The sequence below is a fragment of the Cricetulus griseus genome, chromosome 4, assembly GCF_003668045.3.
Source record: "Cricetulus griseus strain 17A/GY chromosome 4, alternate assembly CriGri-PICRH-1.0, whole genome shotgun sequence".
Lineage (NCBI taxonomy): Eukaryota > Metazoa > Chordata > Mammalia > Rodentia > Cricetidae > Cricetulus > Cricetulus griseus.
The window spans coordinates 9,933,184-9,954,961 of NC_048597.1; the positions used below are offsets into that span (position 1 = coordinate 9,933,184).

The 21,778-nt window shown below is 42.4% G+C and overlaps 1 protein-coding gene across 1 annotated transcript in view; it reads left to right on the plus strand.

Annotated features, from left to right (window-relative positions):
• Positions 1-21,778, plus strand: part of Ltn1 (listerin E3 ubiquitin protein ligase 1) — a 60,274-nt gene that overhangs the window by 26,024 nt on the left and 12,472 nt on the right. The window contains exons 14-25 of the mRNA XM_027412356.2: positions 4,324-4,477; positions 5,261-5,405; positions 6,376-6,562; positions 9,324-9,483; positions 10,518-10,622; positions 12,656-12,798; positions 14,436-14,571; positions 14,744-14,888; positions 15,870-16,083; positions 16,484-16,721; positions 17,038-17,112; positions 19,788-19,974. Of these exons, the coding sequence (XP_027268157.1) occupies positions 4,324-4,477; positions 5,261-5,405; positions 6,376-6,562; positions 9,324-9,483; positions 10,518-10,622; positions 12,656-12,798; positions 14,436-14,571; positions 14,744-14,888; positions 15,870-16,083; positions 16,484-16,721; positions 17,038-17,112; positions 19,788-19,974 (1,889 nt within the window). The remainder of the gene's footprint in view (positions 1-4,323; positions 4,478-5,260; positions 5,406-6,375; positions 6,563-9,323; positions 9,484-10,517; positions 10,623-12,655; positions 12,799-14,435; positions 14,572-14,743; positions 14,889-15,869; positions 16,084-16,483; positions 16,722-17,037; positions 17,113-19,787; positions 19,975-21,778) is intronic.

Consider the following 21,778-nt stretch of genomic DNA (forward strand, 5'->3'; position numbering starts at 1 on the left):
CTGTGTATGTGTTTGTGTCTAAAGGAATTTGTGGCTCATGAGTGTGTCCCACTGTCTAAAGGCATTTGTGGCTCATGAGTGTGTCCCACTGTGTATGTGTGTGTGTCTAAAGGCATTTGTGGCTCATGAGTGTGCCACTGTGTATGTGTGTGTGTGTGTGTGTGTGTCTGTGTGTGTGTGTGTGTAAAGGCATTTGTGGCTCATGAGTGTGTCCCACTGTGCCACTGTGTATGTGTGTGTGTGTAAAGGCATTTGTGGCTCATGAGTGTGCGCCACTGTGTATGTGTGTGTGTGTGTAAAGGCATTTGTGGCTCATGAGTGTGTCCCACTGTGTACTAAAGGCATTTGTGGTCTGTGTATGTATGTGTGTGTGTAAAGGCATTTGTGGCTCATGAGTGTGTCCCATGACGTGTGTGTAAAGCATTTGTGGCTCATGAGTGTGTCCCACTGTGTATGTGTGTGTGTGTAAAGGCATTTGTGGCTCATGAGTGTGCGTCTAAAGGCATTTGTGGCTCATGAGTGTGCGCCACTGTATGTGTGTAAAGGCATTTGTGGCTCATGAGTGTGTCCCACTGTGTAGTGTCATTTGTGGCTCATGAGTGTGCCATGTATTTGTGGTGTGTGTCTAAAGGCATTTGTGGCTCATGAGTGTGTCCCACTGTGTACGTGTGTCTGTCTAAAGGCATTTGTGGCTCATGAGTGTGTCCCACTGTGTATGTGTGTGTGTGTAAAGGCATTTGTGGCTCATGAGTGTGTCCCACTTTGTATGTGTGTGTGTCTAAAGGCATTTGTGGCTCATGAGTGTGCCCACTGTGTATGTGTGTCTGTCTAAAGGCATTTGTGGCTCATGAGTGTGCACCACTGTGTATGTGTGTGTGTGAAGGCATTTGTGGCTCATGAGTGTGTCCCACTGTGTATGTGTGTGTGTGTGTAAAGGCATTTGTGGCTCATGAGTGTGTCCCACTGTGTATGTGTGTGTGTGTCTAAAGGCATTTGTGGCTCATGAGTGTGCGCCACTGTGTATGTGTGTGTGTGTAAAGGCATTTGTGGCTCATGAGTGTGCCCACTGTGTATGTGTGTGTGTGTAAAGGCATTTGTGGCTCATGAGTGTGCGCCACTGTGTATGTGTGTGTGTGTAAAGGCATTTGTGGCTCATGAGTGTGCGCCACTGTGTATGTGTGTGTGTGTAAAGGCATTTGTGGCTCATGAGTGTGCGCCACTGTGTATGTGTGTGTGTCTAAAGGCATTTGTGGCTCATGAGTGTGCGCCACTGTATGTGTGTGTGTCTAAAGGCATTTGTGGCTCATGAGTGTGTCCCACTGTGTATGTGTTTGTGTCTAAAGGAATTTGTGGCTCATGAGTGTGTCCCACTGTGCGTGTGTGTGTGTGTGTGTGTGTGTGTGTGTGTGTGTGTGTGTCTAAAGGCATTTGTGGCTCATGAGTGTGCGCCACTGTATGTGTGTGTGTCTAAAGGCATTTGTGGCTCATGAGTGTGTCCCACTGTGTATGTGTGTGTGTCTAAAGGCATTTGTGGCTCATGAGTGTGTCCCACTGTGCGTGTGTGTGTGTGTGTGTGTGTGTGTGTGTGTGTCTAAAGGCATTTGTGGCTCATGAGTGTGTCCCACTGTGTATGTGTGTGTGTGTAAAGGCATTTGTGGCTCATGAGTGTGTCCCACTGTGTACGTGTGTGTGTCTAAAGGCATTTGTGGCTCATGAGTGTGTCCCACTGTGTATGTGTGTGTGTGTACAAAGGCATTTGTGGCTCATGAGTGTGTCCCACTTTGTATGTGTGTGTGTCTAAAGGCATTTGTGGCTCATGAGTGTGCGCCACTGTGTATGTGTGTCTGTCTAAAGGCATTTGTGGCTCATGAGTGTGCACCACTGTGTATGTGTGTGTGTGAAGGCATTTGTGGCTCATGAGTGTGTCCCACTGTGTATGTGTGTGTGTGTGTAAAGACATTTGTGGCTCATGAGTGTGTGCCACTGTGTATGTGTGTGTGTGTCTAAAGGCATTTGTGGCTCATGAGTGTGTCCCACTGTGTATGTGTGTGTCTAAAGGCATTTGTGGCTCATGAGTGTGCGCCACTGTGTATGTGTGTGTGTCTAAAGGCATTTGTGGCTCATGAGTGTGTCCCACTGTGTATGTGTGTGTGTCTAAAGGCATTTGTGGCTCATGAGTGTGCGCCACTGTGTATGTGTGTGTGTGTAAAGGCATTTGTGGCTCATGAGTGTGTCACCATTTGTGCTCATGAGTGTACTGTGTGTGTGTGTGTGTAAAGGCATTTGTGGCTCATGAGTGTGCGCCACTGTGTATGTGTGTGTGTCTAAAGGCATTTGTGGCTCATGAGTGTGCGCCACTGTATGTGTGTGTGTCTAAAGGCATTTGTGGCTCATGAGTGTGTCCCACTGTGTATGTGTTTGTGTCTAAAGGAATTTGTGGCTCATGAGTGTGTCCCACTGTGCGTGTGTGTGTGTGTGTGTGTGTGTGTGTGTGTGTGTGTGTCTAAAGGCATTTGTGGCTCATGAGTGTGTCCCACTGTGTATGTGTGTGTGTAAAGGCATTTGTGGCTCATGAGTGTGTCCCACTGTGTACGTGTGTCTGTCTAAAGCATTTGTGGCTCATGAGTGTGTCCCACTGTGTATGTGTGTGTGTGTACAAAGGCATTTGTGGCTCATGAGTGTGTCCCACTTTGTATGTGTGTGTGTCTAAAGGCATTTGTGGCTCATGAGTGTGTCCCACTGTGTGTGTGTGTCTGTCTAAAGGCATTTGTGGCTCATGAGTGTGCACCACTGTGTATGTGTGTGTGTGAAGGCATTTGTGGCTCATGAGTGTGTCCCACTGTGTATGTGTGTGTGTGTGTAAAGACATTTGTGGCTCATGAGTGTGCGCCACTGTGTATGTGTGTGTGTGTGTAAAGGCATCTGTGGCTCATGAGTGTGTCCCACTGTATGTGTGTGTGTCTAAAGGCATTTGTGGCTCATGAGTGTGTCCCACTGTGTATGTGTGTGTGTGTAAAGGCATTTGTGGCTCATGACTGTGTCCCACTGTGTATGTGTGTGTGTGTAAAGGCATTTGTGGCTCATGAGTGTGTCCCACTGTGTATGTGTGTGTGTGTGTGTGTAAAGGCATTTGTGGCTCATGAGTGTGCACCACTGTGTATGTGTGGGAGTCAGAGGACAACCTGGAGGGTTGGCTCTCTCCTGCCACATGAGTGTCAGGAGTGGAACTCAGGTACTTAGGCTTAAGGCCAGCACCTTTGTTTGCTGAAGACATATTACCAGCTTGGTACTTCATTTTTCCTCTTCCTTCTTCCTTTCTTTCCTTTTCTCCTCCTCCACCTCTTTTTGAGACAGTTTCAGTATTTAGCTCTGGCTGTCCTGGAGCTCAATATGTAGACCAAACTGGCTGCTGTTGTTGTTTTTGTTGTATGGGGTTTTTCAAGACAGGAATTCTCTGTGTTTCCCTGGCTGTCCTGGCACTCACTCTGTAGACCAGGCTGGCCCTAGAACTCACAGAGATCCTCCTGTCTCTGTCTCCCAAGTGCTGGGATTAAAGGGGTGCACCCCCATCGCCTGGCCCAAACTGGCTTTGAACACAGAGAGATCCTCCTGCCTCCACCTCTCCAGGGCTGGCATTAAGGGCAGGCGCCACCATGCCTGCTGTATCTAATTATTTGATGCCTCAATTTCCTTATTGGGAAATTTGAATCTTTTTTATTGTAGTAAAAAATCATTGACTCTTGATGTCTGAAAAATGAAATCGAGAATTGCATTGTCAGGACTAAGTTAATCTAGGAAAGGGACATAAAAAATAATATTGCTAAGGCTGGGCATGGTGAACACTTAATCCCAGCACTAGGGAGGCTAAGACAGGAAGGTCTCTGAGTTTGAGGCCAACCTGATTCACATAGTGAGCTGCAGGCTAGCCTGGGCTACCCAGGGAGACCATGTCTGAAAAAAGAGCAATAAATAAAAATACTATTACTGGATAGCTCTCTTCCTCCAATCCTTTTCTAAATATTTACTTTTCTGGTAGGAAAGATAGTTTTTTATTGTATCCCTCAAAGGTCAGTTCCCTTTGGTAAAAAAAAGTGCAGGATAGGGAATATAGCTGTCTTAGCATTTTATATTATTACAGTACAAGCCAGCTTGTATTGTGTGAATGTGACAGTTGCTTTTGGTAATGAGAGTTTAATTTTGTATTTTGTCTTAAAATAACATTTTAAGATCTCATATCTGTGGCAAGTTTTGTTTCAGATGTTTTGTACTAATAAGAGTTCATTCAGTGAGATTACAAATTCTTGCTAACTGCTTGATTTTTAGATTTTCTGATCTGTAAACTGAAAAGCACTTTGCTCTCTGGCATAAGCCTGTTGGTCCATCAAACTGCAAGCACACATGGGCAGAGCACTTTCCTGCGTTTGTCTGCTCTGTGGCTGAAGGACCAGGTTCAGTCTTCAGCTTTGGACAACACGAGGTAACCGTTTTTGTGCACAGTAGCACATTGTTCCTTATAGAAGATAACATTCTGGCTGTGACAGGGCATGCCCATATCCCTAGCTCTCAGAAGGGTCACAACTCTGAGGCCATCCTGGACTCTACCGTGAGAACCTAGTCTTAAAGAGAACAAAAGTTCATGATTAGTGTGAGCTCCAATCTGTTTAAGATGTTTCCAAAACTAGGTAGTCCAGATTTTTTAGAAAATATTTTGTCTTAATGTTTTCCATTTAAACAGTCAATTGAGCAATTATTCATCTGCTAAATTATCTGTGGTCAGTGGCATGGTTGTGGCATTATCTCTATTAAAGCATTTGGATTGTTAGTTGTGTGATCTTCTCATGGCCACCGTACATACTGCTGTCCTTGGTTGTTCATTTTAGGATTCTGGATTAGAAGAGTATTTTATATAGCGGACCTTATAATGACCTCCAAACAGTGCATATTGTATCGTTGGGGTTGGTTTAAATAATCATGCTTTTATCAGTCAGTAAGGTAGCTGTGTTTCAAACACTCACATCTGAAGATGGTCACCCATCTATCCTGACATAGAAGCATCGCTCAGTTGCACACTACAAACATTTGATTACATCCCAGTTTTGAGCTGTGTGTCTTAGGTATGGTGAGGGCTAGGAAGGCTCACCTTCTCTTTTTCTGTCTTTCTCTGCTCAGTATGCTATTTCTGTAATTGAATTTGTAATGTGTACTAGATTGTTGAACCTAGTTGTCCCATAACTGTCACAGTTCTTTGCATTATTCTCAGTCTTCAGGTCCTCTTGTCTGCTGTTGGTGATTTGCTGAATACTCTTGTAGAGAGTGGGGACACTTCTCTTCTTGAAGTCTATATTGGAAGTGTAATGCCCAGTGACAGTGAGTGGGAGAAGATGAGACGCTCTCTTCCTATTGAGGTACATTTAACATTGCAAAGTGCCCATCTCATTCTGAAGTTTTTATTTCATGCACGCTTCAGTATTTTTATCCTGGACAGGAAAAAACTAGTTAAAACTAGTTAGGATTACTCTTGCTGTGAAAAGACCCGTGATCATAAGGAAAACATTTAATTGGGGTGGCTTGCTTACAGTGTCGGTCCATTTTGGCAGGGAACATGGTGGCAGCAGGCAGATGTGGTGCTGCTAGAGATGTAGCTGAGAATCCTGCATCTTGCAGACAACAGGAAGTTGACTGAGACATTGAACAGTATCCTGAGCATAGGAAACCTCAAAGCCCACCCCCACAGTGACACACTTCCTCCAACAAGGCCACACCCACTCCAGCAAAGCCACACCTCCTATTAGTGCCACTCCCTATGAGATTATGGGGGCCAGTTACATTCAAGCCACACCAAAAGTGGTGGCTCTTTGTTGTTTTTGTTTTTTGTTTTTTGTTTTTTGTTTTTTGTTTTTTGTTTGCTTTTCAAGACATGGTTTCTCTGTGTAACAGCTCTGGCTATCCTGGAATTTACTCTGTAGACCAGGCTGGCCTTAAACTCTGTTCACCTGCCTTTGTTTCTGAAGTGCTGGGATTAAAGGCATGTGTCGCCACTGCCTGGCTTAACAGCATTTCTAGCGTTGCTCTTATGTCTCTGAATATGATGGGCAGATGTATTAATGCAAATACACCAATTGACAGTGGTATAGCCTCATTTGGAGGAGAATAAGGTCTGCTTCTGGCTTAGGGCATCTTAAACGTGCATATTAATGCTCTCACAAAAACTAAACTTCTATGCTACTGAGGATTTGCATAAAGTACATATTCTAATAGTCTTGTTTGAACAAAGGAACTGATTGAATACATGAGTCAAAATTGGCAATGTATAAATAATAAGCAATTTAGAGTATGTAATGAATTTGCATATAATTTAGTGTGTTCTCTTTACAGTGGCTATACAGACCTCTTTTAGAGGGAAGATTGAGTTTAAATTATGAATGTTTCAAGACTGACTTTAAGGAACAAGATCCACAGACTCTTCCCAGTCATCTGTGTACGTCATCATTATTGAGCAAAATGATCTTGATTGCTCGGAAAAAGAAAATAGTCCTAGAAAACAATGTCCTTGAGAAAATAAGTAAGTATTTATGAAGATTCAGATGGATAAAATGTATAAATAAGCAGAACTTATGATTTGATTTAGGCTTGCTATAATATTAGCATAATATAATTTGCTATAGAATCAGTTATTTAATTCAGGCTGGCGTACCATCCGAGTAAGGACCCTCTGTCACATGCGCTTAGGGTTCTGAAAGTTATCTGTGTATAAAAGTATGTGAACACACATACTTTTATACACAGGGCTGTAATCATTTTGCCAGCAGGTAGAGGCTCACATGTTGACTCTCAAGAAGTTTTTGAACCCCAGCAAATTCCCCATTTATAGTGTTGTTGCTATGTCCTGTACACAATAGTGTCAAGGTGGAAATTTGCATACATGTGAGAGAAGCACACTCTGGAAGAAAGGCGAGACTTCATTTGGCTGTTGAGTGCCACATGTAATTTACATCAGATAGAAGGTGATGATTTTTTTTTTTTTTTTCTTTCTTTTTTTTTTTTTTTTTCGAGACAGGGTTTCTCTGTGGCTTTGGATGCTGTCCTGGAACTAGCTCTTGTAGACCAGGCTGGTCTCGAACTCACAGAGATCCACCAGCCTCTGCCTCCTGAGTACTGGGATTAAAGGCGTACGCCACCAATGCCCGGCGAAGGTGATGATTTATTCTTGGTGTGTTACCAGCTTTAAGTGGTTGCACTAATTTTTGTGTGTGCACATGCTGGTACTCTTGGAAGCCGGAAGACCACTGCAGGTCACCTTCGAAGCTAGTATTATAGGCAGTGCTGAGTTGGCCAACATGGGTGCTGGGAACTGGATTCATTGTTCTCAGAGAGCAGTAACTGCTTTTAACCACTGAGCCACACCTGTAGTCCCTTCCCCCCACTTTTTTCCTTTGGAAGCAAAAATCTCAGCCTTCCTCAGCCTATCAAGTGTGAAGATACTTAATCGTCGTCATCTTTCTCTACTCATTGATATACGGTCTCAGTGTATAGCTCTAGGTGGTCTTCAACTTGCTCTGACCAAGTTGGACTCAAACTCTGTCTCCCAAGTTGCTGGGAATACAGATCTGAACCATTATGTCCACATAAGGGATGTTTGTTTAGTCTTCTTGTTGGCCCTCAGTTAAATACTGTGATTGTTTTCGCTAATGTAACGAGTGCTTATTAAGGTAGATCAGATTCCATGGCCCACATGGTTTTGTAAGAATTTGTCTGTCTCTATCCTAGAAAGCTGTGATGGTGAAGTTTTTTGCTAGACTCCTACTACTGAGACACATGTTTACTTTTTTGTTGGTTGTTTTAAGTCAGGGTCTTACTGTGTAGCCCTGGTTGGCCTCACAGAGCTCTTTCTTTGTTTGCCTCTGAAATACTGGGATTAAAAGCATTGCTTGGTCTGGAAGAAGAGTAGTATTTGTTTTGACATGGGGCCTCATTAAGTTGCCATATTGGTCTCTAATTTCTCCCACCTCTGCTTCTTGGGTGCCTAGAACTCTAGGTACATGTCACTGCATCTGCAGAAGTACTGTTTTATGACTAACAGCTTTTGTCACTTTCATATCTCAAAGCAATTTGAAAACTAGCTGACAGCTGTTTTTATATGAGTGAGTACAGTTGTTAGAAATGGGTAGCAGAGTGAAAGTGTTCCAAGGGCCAGCCACCATGTGTTCTGTATAGTCAGAGACTCTATGATGGCTTGATTAACATTTTGAGTGAGCAAATCTATTATAGTGCAAAGCAAGCAAAGGTGAAAGAAGAAATAGCAAGTACCCGATAGAAATAGCATATAGTTAGGTCTAGAAGAGATGACTGGAGTAGCTAGTGTAAACAAAAGGTAACATCTTCAAATTAAGCTTACAAATATATAGCAAGGAGAAACCTACAAAAAACAGCTGTCCTGACCTAGTGAGAGCACATGGACCCTAGTCGTAAAGCTGGGGAACCAGCATTGGACCAAACCAAGCCCTCTGAATGTGGGTGCCAGCTAGGAGGCCTGGGCAATCTATAGGACCTCTAACAGTGGAACCAATATTTATCCCTAGTGCACAAGTGGACTTTGGGAGCCCATTCCCTATGGAGGGACACTATTGCTGCCCATATGCAGCAAGGAGGGCCTAAGTCCTCCCCCAAATGATGTGGCAGACTTTGATGATCCCCCATGGAAGGCCTCACTTTCCTTGGGGAGTGGTGGGGGGTGAATTGGGGGGAATTGGTGGGGAGGATGGGAGGGAGAGGAAACAGGGGGGATTATTATGTAAAATAAGATTGTTTCTAAATAAGAAAAAAATCATAAAATACAAAACAAAACACCAAATGTCTAGCAGAAATCAACAGGGGAAACACAATTGAATACTACTAAGTAGAATTCCTGTGGAGCTGTGTCAGAGCAGAGTTGCCCTCAGTAAGGCTTTCATGTAAAAGAGTAAATAGCAGCAAATACCATCCTCGGAGCAGGCACTTGGAGTCATCTAGTGGATACAACTCAAGGAGAGACCCAGGTGGAGGGTCCTTTTCCATGGATGAGCTTCTCATGTCCTTTCTCCATTGCAGGCATTTTGGGATAAACAATAGTTACTTTGGTGGAAACAGATTTCTTTCTCCTGTTCTCACCACCGTGTGTTCAGTGCCCTCATCTGCCTGCTGACTTTCTCCTTGTTTTACAGTTAGGAAGCCGGCTACTTTTGGAGGAGACTCCGCTCTACACATTTGTAGATTGCCCATGACACTGAGCGTGCATGGGGACTGTACACCACGTGCTGCTGATAACTGGCTGTGCTTGTTCTTAGTTGCAGAGCTGTTGTACTCACTGCAGTGGTGTGAGGAACTTGACAATCTGCCACCTTTCCTGACTGGGTTTTGTGTGATGCTTCAAAAAATGGATGTAACATATGACAACTTATCTGTGCTGGGTAATACTTCTAGCCTCTTGGAGCTGTTATTTAACAGGTGAGACTTCCTTTCGTTTTGATTTTAAAGCAATTATTTGTGTATGGCTTTGCCTTCTATAAAATGTGAGCCCAGCTTGTGCTTTTCATCTAAATCCTTTTAATACTAAGCACTTAATTGATAGATTTTAAAGATTTGATTTAATCTTTTAGGGGAGGTATTTGGATTTTGCCCTGTATTTAATTCATGAATACATTGAGGTGGCAGAAGGAGAAAGAATTAGAAGCCTGCAGACACTGTTTAATTTGTTACCTGTGCCTGGTGCTCCATGGCTCTCAAATTCAACCTGTACTTCAGCTGTACCTGTAATTTAGATGTTTCTTAATGTTACAGCATTGAGTTTCTCTTCCTTAGATGAGGAAAATGGATTATGAAAACAGTCCTTGTAGCGTTATAGTAGTTAGATGTTTAACTTTTTGAAATGACATTTTTCCTGTTTTAGTTTACCAGTCTTTTGAGCATGCTTTACAGTATGAGGGTACCAGACTTCCTCTCTAACACTGGTCCATACTAACTTTCATTTTGCTGGGCGTGGTGATGCAGGCTTTTAATCCCAGCACTTGCGAGGTAGACGAAGGCAGATCTCTGTGAGTTGGAGATAGCCTGGTCTATGTGGCAAGATACAGGTAGCCAAAAAAGAAGCCAACCCCTTTCCTCAGGGTTTTATTGGTGTTTCTTTGCCCTTCACGGAGACTCTCAGTTACTCTTTGGGAGACAGCCCTCTCCCAGCTGTGGCTTCTGATCTTCAAGTCAGGTGTTGAAGGTTATCTCTCCTCAAGGGTCTTGAGGTACTTTGATCTTCCCTGGGGGCGAGAGCTCAGTTCCAGGTGTGAAGAAGTACCTAAACTCCCAGTCCTTTGGAAATTAGTTGGGTACAAACTTTTGGATAACTCAGTGATCCAAATTTATTTAATTCTGTAAAAGGAGTCCTGATATTTCAGTGTTTTAAAATCCTAACACTTTTCAGAATAATTGATCCATACCTATATCTATATATCTGTATTTATCATCTGTGTTTTTGCCTTTTTTTTTAGGTCTAGAAAAAATGGCACACTTTGGTCTCTTATCATTGCTAAGTTGATCCTTTCCCGAAGTATTTCATCTGATGAAGTAAAGCCATATTATAAAAGAAAAGAAAGGTATTCTTAATTAATGTGCTTCACTTTGCACTTTATTACTTTGGCCATCTGTGATTGGTGAACAGTGTAGTGAGACAAGAAAAAAGGGTTGGAAAGTGAGGAAATTGAATGAAAGGAAATAAGAAGTAAAAACTGACAGACTTGAATGGGTTTTTGTTGGAGTCACAGTTGTTTCTGGAGATGGTCTCACTGTGCAGTCCTAGTTCACACCTAAAACTCATTTTGTAGACCAGGCTGCTCTCAGCCCAGAGACCCGCGCGCCTCTGCTGCTTGAGGGCTGCGATTAACAGATTTTTTTTTTTTTCTTAATGGAGCAGTTCTGATTTGACGCGTCATAAAATTTTATGCTTCTTTCAAAAGAAGAACATTTTATAAACGTGACTTCCTCAGAAATCCATTGGTAGGGAGCTAGAGAGATGACTCATTAGTTAAGAGCATTTGTTGCTCCTGCAGAGAACCTGGGTTTAATTCCCAGCTTCTGCATGGCAGCCAACAACCATCTGTAACTCCAGTTGGAGAGGATCTGGCACCCTCTTCCGGTCTCTGAAGGCCCAGGCATGCAAGTGTGCACAAAGACATTTGGGCAAAATACCAGTACACTTAACATGAAATAAAATAAAATCCTCTGATAGCAATTCCTTTTATTTTCAACATGCCACCTTATTCTGTGGAAGTGGGAGAAAAGAAATTGCTCCCCTTTTTCCTTTTTGCTAATAGTTCCCTTTCTTGGCTTCCCCTGGTCTCACAGCCTCTACTTTTTTGTTTTGTTTTGTTTTGTTTTTCCCAGACTCATGTAGTTTTTATTTTATGTGTTTGCTGCCCATGCAGTTCAGAAGAGGGCATTGGATCCCTTGGAACTAGAGTTACAGGTGATTGGTTTTTTTTTTTTTGCTTCTTGAGACAGGGTTTCTCTATGGCTTTGGAGGCCGTCCTGGAACTAGGTCTTGTAGACCAGGCTGGTCTCGAACTCACAGAGATCCGCCTGCCTCTGCCTCCCAAGTACTGGGACTAAAGGCGTGTGCTACCACCACCCAGCTGAATTACAGGTGATTGGGTGGTGGGAACTGAACTGGGGTCTTCTGTATGAGCAGCAAGTGCTCTTAATCCCTGAGCCATTTCTGTATCCCCTCGTCTCTTCTTAAATGAAGGACCATTGTATAAAAGTATGTGCCAGAATACAGTTAAAGTGTAAGGCAAGCAGATTGTGGTGGCTTTCCTGCTAAATTCATTTCTGAAATGAACACATACAGCTTTCCCCTTAGCTGAGGTTGACCAATAAGCATTTTGAGTTTACTGACTTAATTAGAATTCTGTGTGTGTGTTCTGGCACTATAGAATTGTTAACTAAATTTCAGGGCTTGTTTTTCGAGATAGGGTTTCTTTGTGTAGCTCTGGCTGTCCTGGAACTCGATCTGTAGACCAGGCTGGCCTTGAACTCACAGAGATCCACTTGCCTCTGCCTCCTGAGTCCTGGAATTAAAGTCCACCACCATCTTAAATTTCAGTTTTTTAAATCTTATAAAAAATTAAGTTTAATTAGAGTGTCTATAAGTGACTTGATTCACTTATAGGACATAATACAAAGAATAAAAATAACAAAGAATAAGCCTTAATAATATATATGCCCCGTTTCACCCATTGGTACCATTCTGAATAGTGAGATTTGGGTTTTTATTGGTTTTGTTTTCTTGATTCTAGACATGGATGCCAGGGCTTTGTGAGTGCTGGGCAGACACACTCCATTTTTAGGTTGTATGCAATCCAGCCCACTGGCAGAGTAGCAGTAAAAGATAAAAAAAAATCCAGACCTGGGGAAAGCTATATATGTTCAATTCAGAAATGAGAAATAAGCAGAAAAGATAAAAAGCAGCAAAATAAAAATAGCCATTTGGAATTAGCAATCATCAGTCTTTTTTTATTTTTGGACAAGAATTTATGGATTAGACTTACTTTCTTTTTGAATAGTCTGAATAACAGAATTTTGTGAAATAACTAATTATTGAATCACTACAATTAATATTTTCTCTCTGAAGTTTTTTCCCTCTAACAGAAGGTAATTTGCATACCATTCAGAGTCTCTGCCCATTTTTGTCTAAAGAAGAACAGAAAGAATTTAGCATTCAGGGTATACCTGCTTTTTTGGGCTGGACTAAAGAAGACCTCTGCAGTATTAATGGTTAGTTGCTGGGTAATATTGTATCATTTTCATCATTTCTTGAGTTTGAAGAAGAGTTTCTTAATGTGTAAAACCAAAGTGACAAAGTATATTTGAGCTCATTGTCCGCACCTTGTAGTTTTGTTACTTGTCAACTTGATAAATGTTAGGATGAATGAATACCTGCAAGAGTGACCATTTCTTCTTTTTTGAACAAGTGCTAGAAGCCCTGAGGGAAATTTTATACCCAGATGTATCCTATAATCATTTATTTTCCATCTGTGGCTGTTTTTCATGTGGTACTGAGGTCCCTAGGGCTTTCCGCATGCTAGACAAGCCCTTGACCATAGAGCAGCTATATCCTCAGTCTTCCACCTGTGTAGCTTTTTAAAGCTATGTCTTGTTTCTCTCTAGTCAACCAACAATCAAACATATATAAGCACAGTAATAGTTTGTGGGTTGGAAAGATGGCTCAGCCATTAAAGTCTAGGCTCACAACCAAAAATAAGAATAGTTTTATTAGAATAGTAGTATTTGAATGTTTGTGAACTCTGCACTGTGTTAGTTCATGTACTTACTGATTTAATAAGCATCTCCATGCCGTTCCTGTTGGAGAGAAACAGACAGGTCATGTTACATCCTGCTGTAACTGACTGGAGCAGAGCACTGTACACTGCAATGGAAATGGCAGGAAGGGGGTGTCCACTGCTCCCCAGGGTCAGTGGCGATCTCATAAAAGGAAGTCACTCAAGTGAGAAGGTTCATGTTGAACATGTGTGCGTATTGGAAAGAACATTCCTGGCACACAGAACGAGCCAGATGAGTTTAGCTGACATTTGTGGTAACGTTGGGTAGTCAGCAGGTGGGTGTTGAAATAGTAAGGTTCCTTAGGAGTGAAGAGTTAATGAGCTGATTGGTATAACGTCACTTACATGACCCTGTTTAGAAGTATTAAGCTAGGTACTGCTCAAGAAAGATTGTGGCTTTCAAAATAGACCTTGTGTTTGTTGTTATGGCTTAAGATGTTTTAAGATTTTCATCTTATTTTATGAGGTTTGGACATTTTGTAATGTAACAGCTTACCAGAAGGCATATGTGCTTTTTGAGTAAATGCACTAATCAGGAAACTCTATAATTCTATATGTTCTCTTTCCTACTTTAACTTTGCACTCCATAACTTTGCCTCTTCCTTCCTTCCTTCCTTCCTTCCTTCCTTCCTTCCTTCCTTCCTTCCTTCCTTCCTTCCTTCCTAAGTACAGTAGGCCAGAGTAAAGTTCAGTACAATGCATTTCCTGTCCCCTTCTCTTCTAACTTCCTGTTCTGAACTACATCCTGGGTGGTCATGGATACATACTTCTGCCCATAGTATCGCTAAGCTTATTTGTAGACAGCATAATACCTTTTAGGTAGATGTGTTTACTTTGTTGATCTGTTATAGACAAAGTGTGTTGTGTAGCCCAAGCTTGTCTAGATGTCAGCATCCTCCTGCCATCACCTCTGAAATACTGGCTTGCAGAAGTATGTATCACGCCAGGCTCAAGCTTTTTTCTACAAGAGTTAGCAGCTTGTGTGTTACATTTTTAGCTTTCCAAAGTAGGCTGTTATTTATAGAAGCTGTTTAAGATATATTTTCCTTTTCACTCTGAATTTTACTTTAGGAGCTTTTGGACATCTTGCCATTTTCAATTCTTGCCTGCAAACCAGAAGTGTAGATGACAAACAGCTACTACATGGTATATTAAAAATTATAATAAGCTGGAAGAAACAGCATGAAGATATTTTTCTTTTCAGTTGGTAGGTAATACTTTACTTTCCCCCATAATATAAAATGTGGACCCAGATTCTGTATTTTATGTTTACAATTTTTGGAGTTAGCAAAATTTGAGTGGATATTTAAGACATCATTTATGCATACCTGGTTTAAAATGGACTATTTTCTAATTGATTGTCTTTGCCTTTATCACAGTAACCTATCAGAAGCAAGTCCAGAGGTGCTTGGTGTAAACATAGAAATCATGCGGTTCCTTTCCTTGTTTCTGAAGTACTGCTCATGCCCTCTAGCAGAGAGCGAATGGGACTTCATCATGTGTTCCATGTTGGCTTGGTTGGAGGTAAATTAACCTGATGTGTCATCTCCTCTGCTGGGTCTGTGTGCACGCCCGTCCGTCTTAACTCCTTACTCTGTCTTTAAGTCATGATAGTAATTAGGTCCTTTGTGTAGAAAACATTTAAAGGACTGCAGATATTCCTGCACGAGGATTGCTGGATAGATCAGAAACAGGATAGGGTTTTATGAGTCCCAGGCATCAGATCACCACCAGTTATTTTTGTTTGTTTAACCAATCTTTGGGGATGTTGCTGTTGTTGTTGTTGTTATTATTATTATTATTATTATTATTATTATTATTATTATTTTGACACAGGGTTTCTCTGTGTATCCTTAGCTGTCCTGGAACAGACTCTGTAGAGCAGTCTAGCCTTGTCAGAGATTGGCCTGTCTCTGCATCCAAAGTGCCACCACCGCCCAATTGGCTGTGAAGTATGAACAGTTATTTATGAAAAATAAATAGCCTCTTGGGAGGCTGAGGCAGCTGGATCTCTGTGAGTTTGAGGCCAGCCTGGTCTACAGAGCGAGTTCCAGGATGGCTAGGGCTACACAGACAAAGCCTGTCTTGAAAACAAACAAACAAAAGAGAATGTTCGACTTGGAGAGTTCCAAAGCATGTGTAGTTAATGTATTATACTTGTCAGATGCAAATGTTTTCTTCTATACTTTACAAATTTAAAAAGTTCATTTCAGAATAAATTATTTATTGATAATTGCCAATTTCCTGGTGTTTAATTTTGGAAGCTGTCTTATGTAAGCATGCATGAATTTCATTTGAACTGTGTGCTTCACCACCTTTTCCTCTCCTTCCTCTTCTTCCTCCTCTCCTATCTCTTCTCCCTCCTCTCCCTCCTCTTCTATCTCTTCCTCCTCCCCTCCTTCCTCCTCTCCCTCTGATTCAGAATAACAAAGACGTCTCTGTCCTGTCGTGTCTTGTCTTCTGGTAGCAGCCTGCTTATGGATTTCATTTCTCTTGTTTTCTTAGACAACCAGTGAGAATCAGGCACTGTACTCTGTCCCACTTGTGCAACTGTTTGCCTGTGTCAGCTTTGATCTGGCCTGTGATCTCAGTGCCTTTTTTGATTCAATGACTCCAGATATCATTGGCAATCTTCCTGTAAATCTAATCAGTGAGTGGAAAGAATTTTTTTCTAAAGGCATCCACAGTTTGCTGTTACCTCTTTTGGTGACTGCTATAGGTAAGTGCAAAAGGGCATAATAATGATACTTATCAAAGTGACAACTGAAGAATTAAATAAGCTTGGTTTCTTAGAGGCAGTCTCCATGCTGATGCTCCATGGTACATATACAGGGAAAGATGGCTTGGCATCTAGAGACCGTTTCCAGTTAAGATACATAGTGGAGCAGACAGCATGACTACAATTCCTCTACAGAATTGTTGCTTTTTAACAAGAATTCAGTAGAGGCCATTATTAAGAGTTGAGGGTAACGAAAACTCATCATCAGCTTGTTTCTAGTCGGGACCTTTTTGAAGGTTGTATCTAGTTTTCATTTGGTTTTGTTAGTGATGTTTGATTTGGTCAGTGCACTTGCGTTACTTTCTTTGAGGTGTGTGTGTGTTTCTTCATTTGCTATCAGGAGAAAACAAAGACCTGTCTGAAACATCCTTTCAGAACGCAATGCTGAAGCCCATGTGTGAGACATTAACATACATCTCCAAGGACCAGCTGCTGAGTCACAAGCTCCCTGTGAGATCGGTTGCTGGGCAGAAAACCAACTTGCCAGAGCACCTCCAGACATTGCTAAACACTTTGACCCCACTACTCCTCTTCCGAGCCAGACCTGTGCAAATTGCTGCTTATCACATGCTCTACAAGTAAGGTGTCTTCAACTGAATGAGCATTTTAGTCTCTAAAATACACTGCGTAGTTAGTTTATTATGTTTTATTCACTGAGCCACCTTTCCAGCCCCTGGTTGGAGTGAAAGGAATAGTAATAGTGAGGACAGGTTTTTTACTTTATCATTTTTGTCCCTGTGAAATTCATAGTTAGATAATCTTGGCCATAAGTAGTTGTTTTGGAAAATAATTATTAAAGATAAACTCACCACAAAGTGTGTCTTGTTGGCCTAAGGCACAAGTTATCAATAGACAGTCTGTTATGAAGTGTTTAAAATGTGCTCTGCTTTTCAGACTGATGCCTGAATTGCCACAGTATGATCAGGATAATCTGAAGTCGTATGGAGATGAAGAGGAGGACCCTGCCTTGTAAGCATTTTCGGCCTGTTTGCTTTCATTTCACTCTCTCTTGAGTTTGCCCTGCTGGTTGGCCACCAGCCACTGGGACTGTCTGTCTCTACCTCCCGTCTTGCTCTGTGAGGCCTGGGACCAAAGAAATGTGCTGCCACATGGAGCCTTTTCTTCATGAGCTCAGGGATCCAAATTCAGGTCTCTAAGCTTGTAGAAAGTGCTTTGCCCACTAAGTCACCCCAGTCCCACTTTCCTTTTATAATTTGTCTTGCCGGATTCTTATTAAAAACTCTGACTTCAGAATTTACCCTAATTCTTTGTGCATACCTGTTTGAAGTTCCATAAAGCAAATGGATCCCAAAGTTCGTGTTAACTATTTTCTCTTTTTATTTTTAAAATAATTTTATGTGTATGGGTGTTTTGTCATTATCACTGCACCACATGTGTGCCATCTGCCCTCAAAGGCCAGAGGGCAGATCCCCTGGAACTGGAGGTTATAGACGACTGTGAACTGCCACGTGGGTGCTAGGAATCAGACTTCAGTCCTCCGCAGGAGGGTACTGCGCTCTTCACTGTTGAGCCGTCTCCCCAACCCCCGTATTTTCTCACTGAATTGCTCATGAATCATAGTTCCGTGTGCTGCTGTTCATAAAGACTTTGTTTGGCCATGTGGTAGCTGTGGAAATGGTGCGGTAGTTGAGGTTTCCATTGAATCTACTTTGTATACAGACTGTAAGTGCAGAGGGGGAGTACAATGTATAGCAAGCACACTGTGTTTGCTAAGGGGTGTTGTGGATATTTGTTTACACTGTATGAAAATGTGTCACTGTGACTGGTTTAATTAAAAACTGAGTGGCCAGTAGCTAGGCAGGAGAGAATAGGTAGGACTTCTGGGGAGAGAGAGGAACTCTGGGAAGAAGAAAGGCAGAAGAGACACACTAATGAGAAACTAAAGAAGTTGGACATGCAGTACAGAGGAGAGGTGACCGAGCCATGTGGCAGAATGTAGATTAATAGATTAATTTAATAGATTAATGTAAGTTATAAGATCTAGTTGGGAAAAGCCTAAGCTAAAGGCTGAGCTTTCAGAATTAATAAGTCTCCGTGTTGTTATTTGTGAGCTGGTGGCCCAAAGGGAAGTCTAGCTACAAAGGGGCTTATGATCTAGTGGATGCTGCTGCTCTGTAGTAGGCTGTATGACGTGTGACAGGTGCTAAGAAACAGGCTGGACCGCACACTAACATTGCAGTGGACACACAAGAAACCCTGAGCAAAGACAGAGGTGTGGCTGTTCAAGATGTGTTCCCATGAGTTGAATTATCACCATTTCATTCAGTTATTTAGCAAGCTCTGTGAGAGAAAGAATTTCTGTTCCCTATTCCACTTCCCACATTACCCAGAAAGCTTCCTAGACTGTAGCAAACGCACAGGTTGTCATTTGTTCAGTGAGAGTCGCAGTGCACTGCTGTGTACACAGCAGGGCAGGGTGTAGGGGATGGAGCTCAGCTACAACAGCAGCTAAGGAGCAGGCTAAGAGATGGCCTTAGGAATGGTACCCTGGGCTAGGGAGCTGGATCAGTAGGTAAGAGCATGAGCACCCCATTTGGAATCCCCAGTACCTACATAAAAGCCAGGCATGGCCAGATGTGCCTGTTATTCCAGATTTGGGGGCAGGGGAGGGGTGGAGGTCAGACACAGGGTTGCTGCCAGTCACAGCAGCCTAAACAGTGAGTGTTGAGTGTTGGGTTCAATGAGAAGACCATGTCTGAAGGGATAAGCTGAAAGCGATAAAGGAAGAAACCTGATGTCTTCTTCTGGCCTCCACATGCATATGATCTGGGCAAACTCATACGTGCATACACAGGCATACATGTCCTTAAGATGGAATCATTAAGGATTTAGGACATCATTTGCTAGGACATGGTGTGCCACCAGTTGATTCTGACATGAGGGAAAGCATATATTGCAAGGTGGAAGCATTCCAGAAGTCAGATAACAGTACTGATGGCAGTATGGGAAGTAATTTAAGACTTGATGTTTGTAGGATAGCAGTGACAAGGATAGGAAGGCTTGGTCCATGAGATGGCAGAAGCGTGGAGCAAGCCTGGGATCATGAGCTAGAGCAGGAAGCCAACAGGGGAACTAACACAAAAGTGGAAGAGGCCGGTGAGAGTGCTGTGGAGACGAGTTTGAAAGGCCGATGAGGAGCTCACATGGAAATGGTACGGAGCCAGGTGACCCAGTAGAGAAAATGAACTGCACTGTGAATGAATGTGGGTGTCGGGCTTCTCAGAAGAGAGATCCTCTGGTTAAAGTGAAGAGGATCAGATAAATTGTGATCATCTTTTTGACATGTTCTAATTGCAAAGTAAGCAGACAGTAGGAACTAGGAATGGAAAGTAAGGCTCTACTCAGTGCCGCCGCCTCCTTAACAGTTCCCTGACCCACTTCTACACGCACCCCTTGCTGCTCTGGCCATTGTGACTTGTTTTCTTAACTATACAACAGAAAGTTTGGTGGGAGTCTTTTTCTACAACAGTGTTCTGGTGTTGACATCTAGTGTCAATTTTTATAGCATGGGAACACCTTTTTGGAAAACAGGGGACATTTTGTTTTTGTAACGCTTGAAGTTTTAAGTACTTCTAATTTGTTGAGAGACAAGAAAATGGTAGCGTGTGATCATTGTCTCCCAGGTCACCACCGGCAGCGCTGATGTCTCTTCTTAGCACTCAAGAGGACCTGCTGGAGAAAGTCTTGGGCTGTGTTCCTGTGGGGCAGATAGTTACCGTTAAGCCACTGAGCGAGGATTTCTGCTATGTTCTGGGATACCTCCTTACTTGGAAATTGATACTTACTTTCTTCAAAGCTGCTTCATCTCAGGTAAATGAACACAGGACATGTTAGGGGAGGTGGAGGTGCTGTGGAAAAAGCCACCATGGTGGACTGTTGTCCTGTAATGTTTCTTAAAGGACCTTCCTTTCTGCCTTTTTGAGTCAAAGTGGGGATGCCCTACATTTATACATCTGCTGTCAAGACTGTTGCTACTTCCTAAAAATATTTTTATTTTATATGTGTTGACATTTTACCTGCATGTATGTCATTAAGGGTTTCAGATTCCCTGGAACTGGAGTTACAGATAGGTGTGAGCTGCCATGTGGGTGCAGGGAATTGAATCTGGGTCCTCTGGAAGAGTAGCCAGTGCTCTTAACACCTTAGCCATCTCTCCAGCCCCCCTGTTGCTACTTTCTTACTCTTCCAAATGCATGCCTTTTTCCCCCAGAGTGAATCTTGGAAATAGGTCTGGGCCATGTTCCTCCTAACAGAATGTAATCAACTAATTTCTGCACTTTAGGGAAAGATCATTTTATGATTTGATTTTGATTTTGTGCTAACAGTGATTTAAGAGAATTGGAATTAGGTCTTGCTGTTTTGGAAGCCACCATCTGTTTTTTTTTTTTTTTTGAGGCAGGGTTTCTCTGTGTAGCCCTGGCTATCCTGGAACTCACTTTGTAGACCAGGGTGGCCTCGAACTCACAGAGATCTGTCTGCCTCTGCATCCTGAGTGCTGGGATTAAAGTGTGCACCACCACCATCCAGTTTAGAAGCCACCATCTTGCTACAGAGATATAGTCGCTACATCACTCAAAACTAGTGTTGTGAGTTTGGGCTTCAAAAGACCACCCAGTGTTATGAGTTGTATTGCCTCTCAAAACTTCAATCCAACGAAAATAGCCTAATAATATCCAGTTACTGCAACAGCCACTAGATGTCTCTATTATTTCACTTTTCAGAAGAAAGATCTTGGTTTCTCAGCCCCTCCTTTTCCTGCTCCTCGGCCTCTATCAGACTCTCTTTCCTTCTTTCATTTTCAGATGGAGTCTTTTTGTGTAATCCAGACTGGACTTCAATTCAAATCTGTTGCCTCAGTCTCCCCAGTTCTAGCATTATGGGTGTGTGCTATCCTGTACACTTTTTTCCTTTTATTTCTCTAGAAATACTCACACTTCATTTAAAAATAAGCAAATAACAACCAAAGCTCCTATTTCTTACTGTTTTGAGACATCATCTTTACCCTGTCTCAGGCCCCTAGGGCTGGGGTTACAGGTGTACACTTGAATTCCAGTGTCAGACTGGCTTAATTGGCTTTGGAAAGTATCTTCTGTTACAGTCAGTCCAAAAACACTTAGTTGAGGACTTCTTGTTAAAAGTGTACCTAAGCCAGGTGGTGGTGGCCTCGAAAACACGGTAATCCACCTGCCACTTCCTCCAAGGGTTGGGATTAAAGGTGTGCACCACCACCACCTGGCAAGATTTGTCACCTTAAAGTCCCCTTGTTCCTCATGTCAGGAAAATAGATGTGGGCCATAGTTTTGATAGAAGCAGGAACTCAAGCTTTTCTCTTTAAGACAAGGTCTTCTATGCAGCTGTGGCCTGGAACTCACAGATCTGCCTGCCTCTGTCTCCAGCATGCTGCCATTAAAGGCTTGCACCATGGGCCCAGCAACAGCAGCATTCTTTTTCTTTGAAAATAACTTTTTTTCATACAATATATTGTGATGAGGGTTCCCTTCCCCTGCTGCTCCCAGTTCCTCCACTGTCCCTCCCATCTGATCCACACCTTTTCTGTTTTGCCTTAGAAAACAAACAGGGCATCTAAGGAATAATACATAAAAAGGATGGATGA